The following is an 11,504-nucleotide window of genomic DNA, read 5'->3' on the forward strand; positions in this document are numbered from 1 at the left end:
AACAAGTAATCCTTACTCCACCTGGTTATATACATTCAATATTTATAAAGATCAGAAAAGGCCATTACCACAAAAGAAAAACAGGTTGTACTTTTGCCACCGCCAAAGTCTGTGGTACCTACTCCTTTTGCAATGGCTACTTCTGAAAGACTAATTATGAAATCCCAGAATTAATAATGGAATCTTAATCTCTCCTAACTTTACCCAAATTGGACAGAAAGTGCCCCTCACTGACACTTTATCATATATTCACAGAATTATTTGGTTTGGAAATGACCTCTAAGTAATATCTAGTTCCAGCACCCCTGCCATCAGCAGGGTCATCTTCCAGTAGGCTAGGCTGCTTGAACCTTTGTATGTGTAGTCTGTGTTACACCACTCGATGTGAAAGCAGTCACTATCTCATCCAACCCAAGTTGTGCAAGAAGCCTTCCACACATAAAAGTAACCCTACCATCCAATTGTAATTTCAGCAGAGATCCTTGACCTTGAGAGCTATATCCAAAAAAAAAAAAAACCTTTAGTCTCCATCAGGATGGCTAGTTCTGTATCCTTCAGCTGCACTGGTTCAGAGGAATTTTACTACAAGAACCACTCTCCTTATAAAAATAACCTTTATCAAAAGACAAACATGACTCCATTTAATTTTCTTTCAGTTTGTTCAACTGTTACAGAAAAAAAAATTCAGCTCCTCAGTTGGTTAATGAGGCTGTAATTCTCATCTTGCCTACCAACATCTCAACCATGGATGCAGTCCAAGGCAAGTGCTATAGCTACGCCAAGTTTCACAGTTTAGCTATCTGAATGCAAAAGCAGCTTCTAAAGTCTTCCTCACTTCATGCAGTTCACTTTGACAGCAATTTTACAGTTCCCTTCAGAATGTGTGCTCTGGCCAGATTAGCAATAGCAGTTTCAGGTCAGGAACTCAATTTTGGGTTATAGCTCAAGGTACAACCACATCAAAATTAAAAAGTTAAACTCATTAATAAAAGAATTTCTTTACTACTGCATGTATGCAGGACATACATAGTTTGTTACAAGAAGCATATGGTGTTTTAGAGTTATGACTTTAGTTGTCCCTCCTGGAAACAGAAAGCAGCTTCTAATGTATATTTGGGTAGAAAGGAACTGCAGCAGGAAGTCTGACAAGATTTCTAAGCATGTTACTAGAGATAAAAATAATACCCTTACAGATATAGCAGGTATTAGGATTTTAAGATGGAAAAGATTTAAAAGCCCTTCTTAAATCAACTGTGATATGCAAGCAATAGTGTTCACCCCTTTAACTAGAGTGCTGTTTCAAGACTGGAGATGAACAGTAAAGACAGGAAAAGTGAAAAATCCCACAGTCTTGCCCTGCCTTTAAACTAGGTTGATACACATGAAACGTAATGCTGATGGAGGAATAAAAACAGAGGTCGCACCATTAGTTTCCTGGCATTCAAAACAAGCAAAATGCGTAGCACCAAAACAAGGACTCCATTACAAAAATAACATGGAAATGCAGTGAAAGCACATACACTGCTAGCATTCTTGTGGTATACTGCCCACTTCAGTGCAATGGCTATGTATGTATATGCTCAAAACAAATTCAGAAGTCCCAATACTCCCTAACAATTATTTCCTCTGCCATGAAGGCCACAATATCTACTCCCTCCTGAACCCAGCTTTGTCATCAGAAACACCCTTTGCTAGGCCAGAGCTCCAACGGACATCCTCCTCTCCACTTTGCATGCACGTCTCACAGGGTCATCTGGAGCAGCACTGCAGAAACCTTAACTATTTCTCTAGGTAAACAAGTGCATTTGTGGCCCACTGGATCCATAAGCTATCAAAAGCTATTTGGCCATTCAGCATGACCTTCTCCAAAGGTGCTGCTTAAGTCCAGGCACAGCTGTTTCTGCAGCATGTACAGGAGAAAACCATAACTTCAAGAATGCATTCACAGATACCATGAAAGTATTGAAGTTGGTAACAGGTAAGAAGTGGTGAGTGCTATGCTTCAGTATTAAAACTAAAAATCACATACCACAAACATTTACAAAACGGGAAGTGCCAAGCTCACAATACTAAGTAAAAACACTAGGCAGACAAACCCTTGACCTTTTTCTGGCACTTAGGCATTTAATTTCTCACTTTTGATATCTACTGCAGCAAACCCAAAGCAGGAAACTCCATTTCTTGAAGGCATTTTATAGTTCCATTATTAACAACAGATAATACCATGCAATGCTTAGCTGATTTTATCTACATTAAGGTATATGAACAGTAAGCTTCCTCATGTCATCACACACAGACAGAACCCTGCAGTTCCCTGCACACAAAGGTTGACTGTCCAAATCTCAGCATACAGAGACACAGCTCTAGATTCAGGACTCTCAAATACACACATAAGTGTGAAAAGCTACAGCGACGCTTACTACCAGTAACCCTTCTGACCACAATTCTACTTTTGAAAATATAGATAAGAAGAGTACTACTGGAAAATATTATCCATGGGGTAAGCAGCAGGGACCCTGCTGGTAGAGAAGTTGAATTTAAATTACTTTTTCCTTTCCATAGCTGAATCTCTTCCTCTCAACCCTTGTAAGTTAAAGTGACTAAGGCATTTGCCTACAGATATTTATTTGAATTTCCCAGAAATTAACTCTGTTCATCCATCCTGTAAAACAAATCCTACTAATTTCACTTCTGTCACTAAGATTTAAAGTATAGAACAACATCAGTATTCCAGCAATCATGCAATGGCAGTTTAATTTCAGAGAAATACATAAAGCTTATTCAGTTAAATCCAAATAAGTACTTGATTAAACAAACTCATCCTGAGGAGTCTGAAAGCAAATGTAGCTAGCACAGAACTACAGAAAGGCTGCTCAACACATCTCAGTGAATGTTCCAGGACACCTTGAGCAGCCTTTCATACCTCTGTGCAGACTGTTTTACAAGGCATTTGAATGTTTAAGTTCTCCCTATTTTACCAGTACTCAGATATTAAGTATTCAAGAAATTGCACATAAACATTTTACATTACATTCTAGCAATCCAGTAACTGCTCAGCATATAACGTTTTCTAAATCTATGCCACATTCAGCTGAAGAGCAGAGAAAATGCCTGGAGTCCTTTAGACCATCCTACTACATCCTCAGCACCTTAGTATCTTCCAGCTTCTGAGTCATTTGGTCAACCATTGCAGACTTACTGCGATATACATGTTTTTTGCTAAACACAGCAAACCAAGATACTAATTTCTGCAACGTCTCACAGTCTCATTGAGTCTAAGCATCTGTTCGTGCAGTTTCTGACCAGCAGCAGCACCACCTGAGTCACCATCAATGTCAGAACCATATAGGGGAGCGGAGAATCAGTATCACAAAAATTTTATGAAGTGAAGCCTAGGACTGCCTAGAATGATTCTCATTCTGATCCTAGGCTGGTGCACTCATAGTAGCAGAACATTGCTAAGACACTTAAACACCTAACACTCATCCTGATTTTCTATTAGGAAACTATAGCTTTTTCCAAACCTGCATTATGTCCAGGCTTGCTATGACTATAGAAACAAATGGAAACGCCTGCTGCTTAAATACTGGAGTATCACGAGGAACAGTGGCTCAATAGAATAGAAAACAGTGTGACACTAGTTTAAGCTCCATCTGGAAAGCTTCAGCTTGTTCCCAATTTGCATTTTTTAAATGTATGCAAGTAAGACCTTACCATTACAGTTTGTCGTATAATTACTGCTCCTAAAACTCCAGATATTTTGCCAGCAAAGTCAGATTTAGACTGATTTATTTCAAAAATTTGATGTGGGCTTAGAATTTAAGTAAGTTTGAGAAAGCATCCTTTTCCTAAAATTTCTGCCAGAAGCTGTTTGTAACTATTTCACATAGTTTTAAAGCTGAAAACCTGCACACCCTATGAAAACACTGACTGCTAAAGCTAAGTGTTTCACTGAGGTCATCTTTCTAAGGTATACTTTCTGCAGAGCTGTATGCCAAAAAGTCTATGCAAAACAGCAAGTGCTTCCAAGTGTAGGGAAGACCAAGAGTTAGCTGTTCTGTAACCTCAGCTTCTGTCAAATTTAGCCTGATACTTTCTCAGTGGTGAAGTATTACATGCTAGGAATCCCCACAAATGAGCAACAATGCCTACTGGGCAAAAGGAGCTTGTTTGGTATTGGCAATTTCTCCAGGCTTCAGTGGGAATCAATCAAGAAGCCTGCCTCTGTTCTATTCTGCCACCAGAAACTCAGAATGACTTTTTAAATTTCAACAACAAGGACTAGGCAACAAAACATCTTGATCTGGCCCACCAGTTGTAGCAGCTAAAAGCTGTGAATTCTAACTCTGTTATACCGGCTTCTCCAGAACTAATCCTTCCAAGTAGGTCAAATTAGGTAGATTTACACAGGCAACAGATAAAAAAAAAAAAAAAAAACACAAACATGCCAAACATGTAGTGGCTTCCCTTCAGAATTGGAACTACAGATGTCAAAACCCAAAGCACCATCAGCTAATCCTGCTAGATAGTATTATGATTTTTCAGTTGATTTGGAGGATGTACAGAGAGCTTTCTTTTCCTGACAAAGGCAACATTCTTTCACTTTTAAAGTCTTAGCAACAGCTGGTAACATTCACTGCCCTCTGTAGATACAAGCATCTACTATAAAAGCATTACAGCAAAAGCAAAGATGGTTTTAAAGCAAGATTGGAACGTATATTCATCACAAATTGAGTTTATCCATTAGCTAACAATCAGTTTTATTGCTATGAAGAACATCAATGGCAACAAATATAATCAAAAGCCATTACATTGCAAGACAGGAGTTTTACCTATAAAAGCAGCATTTCAACATCACTGTGACTAGGAAGGAGCCTGCACTTGCATCCTTGTACTATTTTTCCTTGTAAAGTCCCCCTCAGCAATGGCATTGACTTACTTCAAGAAGCACACGAAAGAAAGCATTCCTTGGGCTTTCATAATTCTATATCACAGGTCATCTATTTCCTACTTAGTCCCAAATAAAGCAAGCTTAGCTTTGTCTCCCCCAAAATCCAGCTTAGCATTACAAGGGCTGTAACAGAATTCAGCCTGGGACTTCACTGTAGTTTGAATACTGACATGCAGAAACCTGGGAAACAAACTGAAAGCCTTTTTGCCTTTTTTTTTTTTTTTTTCTTTAAAGCAGATATTCCAGATCTAGCAGCTGTTTAGAACAACTTCAACTCACTGTACCAGGATCACCCAGCTCAATCTGAAGTGTGGTAATTCACAATTTCTGAAGAGGCAATACATAAATCAATGACAACAAAAACCACACTGATGAAAGGATCTTCCCTCTCACTTAAAACCAGCATTTAAAACAAATCCAGGGAGAGGAATGAAAATTGATGTTCACATTAGTATGGGAAAGTTGCAATAAATTTACATGCAGAAATATTATACTAGTACGATTAAGCCAATAATAGCAGATTTATGCAAATATGAACCCACTGAAGAGGTATCCATCACAAAGACTAAAGCAATTAAAAACCTCTACTGCATACAGAAAGCATCGGCCACTCCACCAGAATGAAAACACACAAAATTAAGCCAGCTGTTGCCAAGTGGAAATATCAGTTCAGGTGCAGCTATAAGACATTTGAAGGGGGCATTAAAGATGTGCTTCATCAGATTTTAATAAGTGTGATAAAATTCCTTAGCAGGGTCAAGGTCATTTGCGTGTGCTTGCAGTTGCAAATGCTCTCAATATATTACAGCAAAAACTTCAAATATCTACAATTTCTCCCCAATTAAGTAATACCCCATTTTTTAAAATATGTAAATTACTAATTCTGTATTTGCAAACAATTATTTATGCGTAATAGCTATAAAACAGATTCAAAAATCCATTCTTAAAGCTATCACTCCAAGTAAGATGTTTCCAAGAGGCCAGGGAAGAAAGAGAAAAAAACTGAATGTAATTTCAAGATTCAGAATCCATGGGATTAAAAGGAAAAATGCAAAATTGAAGCTCTAATACCTTGGTGTCTGTTTTATCAATAGAACAGGTTCCCTCTTACTGGAATATCTTCCAGACTTCCTCTGTTAAATTTAACACAGGCCGTCAGGGCAGAGATAAATAACAAAGTCAAATTGCACTGAGTTTTTAAGCACAAAAAAAAACACGAACCTCTTACCTTTCAAGAAAATACACTCATATGTGTTGTGAAATACTCAATTCATCAGGCATTGCTACTTTAAGATTCTGAAGTATGTAGCTACTAACCCATATTACCAGAGTTACCTTCAAAACTCCATAAAGACAGCAACACATTTTAGTCTTACAGACTTCAATTAAATCAACTACAATAAGATCACTTTATTTGATTTTTTCTGGGTATTAGTTTGTTTTGGGGAGTTGTTTTTGGTTTTGTTTTGTTTTGTTTTTTTTTTTTTTAATTAAGTTTTACTATTCTAACTAGTTACACATGTATAGAAACAGATGTAACCAGGGGCTTGAAAGGGAGAATGAGCTGCCTCGCTGCTCAGACTATCAGCATCAGCGCTATGCAGATGAAACAAAGCCACCTCATTCCCCACGCACACAAAAGCAAAAACGAGGAGACTATTTTTCCAAGGCAGGACAAACCGAAAAGGTGGTCAATACACATAACCTCGGCCCAGTCTCCTGCCAAAACCACAGGTGGCAGGATGACCCCCTCAAGCCTGACCCAGGCTGGTTGCACCAACCCGGCGCAGAGCCCTGCACCTGGAGCAATCCGCGAAACAGACGGCAAAGGAGCCGTGCACCAGCTGAGCTCCAGCCACCCTCCACCCCACCCTCCCGGGCTCCCTTCCCCAGCGCGGCCAGCCCCACCCCGGGCAGGGCCCACTGGCTCGACGGGAACCCCCCCCACACACACCTCCTCCTTCCCTCGGCACCCGCCGGGGCCGGGTGGTGGGTCTGGGGGTACCGCACCTTCCCCCCTCGGAGGGAGCGCTGCCACCGGCCACGGAGCCCCGCGCCCCAAATCCCCGCCGGACCCACCTGCGGCCACCGCCCCGTCCCCGCACGCTGTGAGGATCTTTCCGCGCCCCCTCCCCGCCCCGGCGCTTCACAGCCGCAGAGGTGCGCCGGGAGCCGCGGAAAGCCGCAACGACACCCCCTTCGCAGGCAGCGACGGCCCCCGAGCGGTTTTACCCGAGGCCAAGCGCGGCCCCGGGGCTCCTCCGCCCAGCGCGACGGGGCGGGCGGGGGGGGCGGCAGGTGCGCTATTGTGGGAACGAGCAATCCGGTTAGAGCAAAGTCAGGCGCAAACGGGGGGGGGGGGGGGGGGGGGGGGGGGGGGGGGGGGGGGAAGAGGTGCAGCTTGCACCTCTTGGAAAGAATGGGAGTCCCGGTTAAGTGACAGGGCCACATCTAAGGAGAAAGACGGGGGAAAAAGTTATTCAGAGCGAGGTCCGAAAAAAAAAAAAAAAAAAAAAAAGGGTGGCTCGGGTTTTTCGTTGTTTTGTTTTGGTTGTGACCAATGTTTTGTCTAGAGAACAGGTGCTGAACTCGCCCAATTAACACCACATGCGAAACGGGGCGGCGGCTACCAGACTTCCACACCCTCCTAAAGGGTAAACAAAAAGCGTTGAAGCCCAAATAGCAGGAGAAAGAGAAAAGTGTAAAAGAAGCCGTTCGCAGAAAAAATAATCGTAAAAAACAAACAAAAAAAAAAAAAAACCCAAAACAACCGTGAGCAGTAAGAAGCCTCTCTTAGTGTAACGCCGCCCGCCAACACCTTGGAGTTTCGACGGGGAGCGCAGCACGCCGACATCAGCGGAAAGCCTCCGATCACCTACACCACCAGGCGAGAGCGAAGGTCTCCGCACACGCCGGGTTTTCTCCCCTTTTCTAGAGGGCCCTGGCCAGGCACCGGCGTCCCCTAACTCAGCCTCCCCCCCCCCCGCCCAGGCCGCCCCTCCTCCCGCCCTACTCTCCAGAGAGGCTACAGCCCCGCTCCGGATCCGCTTCCCCTCCACGCGTGCCCTGGGGTGATGGGTGGGGCAGGCTCGACGTCCCACCGCCCCTTCACCGGGACCGTACCGACACATCCCCGCAAGCCCCCGCGCCCTTCGACCCGCTCTCTTCTCAGCCGCCCGGGACTGACGCTGCCTCTGCCCGCTGCCCCGGGGGTCGCGCCGGCGGCCGCGGCCGCCGCCCGGGAAATGGGGGCAAAGAGGGGGGGGGGGGGGGGGGTGTCCCGGTGCTCCGAGAAGCCGTCTCACCCGTCGGATACGGTGATGCCGATGTGGGTCCGCCGTCCTGAAGCCACCTCACCGCTTGCCTCCTCTCACTCCTCCACACGAGCGAGGGCGCAGGGCGGCGGCGGGCTGATAAAGCCCCCCGCCGCCCATCCCCGAGGCCACCGCCTGAGTGACGCCGCCGGCGGCCAATCAAGACGCTCCGCGCCCGCGGGGCCGCGCCCCCGGGCCCGGCGGGCACCCCGCGGCGGCCGCGGCACCGGGGCCGGGCGGAGCGCGGCAGCGGGCTGCGCTCCGCAGCGTGGGGCGGGGGCTCGCCCCCCCACCCTCCACCCCTTCCCGTTCCCGTGGGTGTTTAGGCGTCGCGTCCCACCGGTGGGGTCAGGGGCAGGGCCCCCGCAGGTGCTTGCTCGCCTCCCCGGCGTTCCCTGCCTTGCCGCCCTTCCCTGAAACACGCCGGAGGTCTTGCGCTGCCTCCTCTCCGAAAGCGGCCCGGCGGGGCGGACAGCCCCCCCATCCCCTCTCCGAGCCGTCTGTCCCACGGGGCGCAGTGGCAGCGAGCGCTTCTTGACCCCCCCCCTCTCCCAGGCTGCCGTGCTGGCTCGGAGCCCCCGCGGTGGGCACCAGCCGCTGCGGCAGCACTGTCCCGTTCACCGGTGGTGTCGGACGGGGCGGGGAGTCCCTCTCCGGCCCCTGGAAAGCGCGGGCGCCAAGCGCCGCAGCAGCCCTCCGAGGCTCCCCTCTCCACTGGGCCCGCCGCCCCCCGTCCCGCGGGGGGCGCCCGAGCGGGTGTCACTGGGGGGATGGTGGGACCCCGTCCCCGGGGGTGCCGCACGGTTTCATGTGTCCTCCGCCTCCCCGGCGCTGCAACGCACCAAAGACTAGTCAAAATAAACGCCTCAACGCCGGCATCACCACCGGTCCTCGGGTACGAGTTGACGGAACACGTCCAACTACCCGTTTGCCCCGCTCGTATAGCTCTACGGGTGAAATATTTTCACACGTGAGATAAGTGGGTACGCAGAAACGTGCCGGGCATAAATTAAACAACAATAGCAGTACTCGGGGCTGGTCTTTGCCGGGAGCACACACTGCAGCGCCAGCGCCTGCCATCGCCTCCTCCTCCTCTTGCCCGGACCCTCCCACCGCTGCGGGGACGGAGGGCGAGAGAGGACGGGACGCCCCGTCCGTCCTTTCGCCCGGATCCCCGCTCGCATCCCCGCTGACGTCCGCCGGGCGCAAACTTCCCCCGATCACGCCGGAGCCCACTCCCCGCGGCCTCGCCGCCCCGGCAGGACCACGGACAGAGACCGGGCCCGCCGCCGCGCAAACACCGCGCACGGCCCGGCCCGGCCCGGCACGGCACGGCCCAGCCCCGCCTCCGCCGCCCGTGCACCGCCGCGCAGCGCCCCGAACAAAGGGACGTATCACCTCCCGCAGCAGGTTAATCGCATCCACGAAAAGACGCAGTCCACCGCGGCAGTAAGCAACTTCGCCCAGGGCGAGCTCACTGGCTCCCCTCGCCCCGCCACCCGCTCTCCGCACCCGCTGACAATACGCGTTGCGCGCTCTTGCTCCGGCCGGCTACGTCTTTGTGCGCCCTGACACGCAGCCAACTCCCAGCCCCACGGCAAGCCACGAAACGCCGTGCGGGTAATGCAATTAGGCGCGGGGGGGGTTGGGGGGGGTGGGGGGAGTGTCTTATCCCGGCTTATCCGCAAATGCAGGTTTATCTCCTCAAAGCGATACGCCCGCCGTCACCCGCGCGGTGCCGGTCCGTCCCTTCGGATTCTCCCCCCGTGAGGGGATTTATCCGGAGCCGGACGGGAGCGGTGGTGGGGGGGAACTTTTCTGCTGGGTCAGGACAGGTAGGGAGGGACACGCACGCCGTCCTGAGTGGGCGCGATGTGGTCCACCAGCTTCATGGTCTGACCTCCCCACGCTGCGAACGCTTCCAGCAACTCGGCTCCGCAGGCACGCCGCGGTATGCGCGAAGTGCCTCATTCAGCGCCGACGGCACGAACGATGCTAATACGGAGCGAGCATCAGTAATTAACGTAATGCTACACGGCATACACTCTGAGGCATTCGCGTGGACCCTATCGCACACGTACAATCACGGAAAGAATCAAGCCACAACTTACCTTCCTCTCCTCGGCTTAAAAAAAAAAAAAAAAAAAAAAAAAAAAAAAAAGTAACGGTGCAGTTCTCCCAATAAAGAGGAGTAAGAGGCAGATGGATAGTTCTCTCAGTACAACACACAAGAGCTAAATTGGGGACAGTTCTAAAAGGAAGCAAAAAAAAAAACCTCAATACCCAAAACCAAAGACAAAACAAAAAATCCTCTCCCCCCCCCCTCCCCCAACAGTCCAAGACTGGCCAAAAAAAAAAAAAAAAAAAAAAGAAAAATAAAAAATAAGAACGGGAGAACTCAAAAGAGAGAGAGAGTGACAGGACTACCCTCCTTTCGAAACCCAATGGAACAAACGAGGGGAGGGAGAAATAAAGGAACAAAGAAAAGAGGGATGGAAGGGGGATTTTAAAGGCGCCCTCTCTCTCTCTCTCTCCCTCCCTGCCGGTCCCTTCCTAGCGGCTCGCCGCCGGAGCCAGCTGCTGCATCGCGGGGTGCCCGCGGGGGGAGGGCGCGGCGCGGCGCGGTGCGGAGCGGTGCGGAGCGGAGCCGCGCCGTGCCTTGCAGGGAGGCGGGCCGCCCCGCAGATTTATAGCAGCCCCGCCGCCCGGCTGCCTGCCCGCCGCCGCGCCGGGCTGCGTGCAGCTGCGTGTGCCGCGCCCGCCGGCGCGGCCGTGGGGGGGGGGGGGGGGGGGGGGGGGGGGCGGGGGGGAGGGTGTTGGGGGGCGTGTGTCCGCGGGTGGCTACGCACCCCCCCCCCCCGTCCCCTCCCGACACCCCGCCCGCCGCCCACCCCCACTGCCCCTCCCCCTCCCCCCCGCCGCCACGCGCCTACCCCGGCGCCACGCGCGGCAGCGTCTCCGCACCCCGGGCGCAACGAAACCTGCTGGCGGCGCCTCCGCGCTCCCCCATTGGGCCGCCGGCCGCCCGTTCGCCCCGCCCCCGGCGATGTAACCGCCGCCCATTGGCCGCCCGACCCGCCACTCCGGGCAGGCCCCATCGCCCCTCGCTTCGGGTTGCGTTGCGGCGCGCGGGGCCGCCTCCGCGAGCGGGGGTGTGCCATCCCCCATCCCCCGCACACCCCCCCTCCCCACGCCGCGGGGGGTCCCGCGAGCGGGCGGAGCCGCGGACACGCGTGTTG

The 11,504-nt window shown here is 50.4% G+C and overlaps 1 protein-coding gene across 8 annotated transcripts in view; it reads right to left on the minus strand.

The window, feature by feature from the left end:
• Positions 1-11,232, minus strand: part of ELAVL2 (ELAV like RNA binding protein 2) — a 94,535-nt gene extending 83,303 nt beyond the window's left edge. For 2 of the 8 annotated variants that reach the window (XM_042788043.1, XM_042788042.1), the window contains exon 1: positions 9,664-9,899. In XM_042788043.1, the coding sequence (XP_042643977.1) occupies positions 9,664-9,686 (23 nt within the window). In that variant the 5' untranslated portion in view covers positions 9,687-9,899. Of the gene's footprint in view, positions 1-8,256; positions 8,379-9,294; positions 9,315-9,663; positions 9,900-10,118; positions 10,269-11,198 lie in introns of those variants that run through there. The other 6 variants (XM_042788044.1, XM_042788047.1, XM_042788045.1 and 3 more) reach the window with 6 other exon arrangements.
• Between the last annotated feature and the right edge of the window lie 272 nt (positions 11,233-11,504).

This window comes from Tyto alba, unplaced genomic scaffold (genome assembly GCF_018691265.1).
Source record: "Tyto alba isolate M040663 unplaced genomic scaffold, T.alba_DEE_v4.0 Super-Scaffold_13, whole genome shotgun sequence".
NCBI lineage: Eukaryota > Metazoa > Chordata > Aves > Strigiformes > Tytonidae > Tyto > Tyto alba.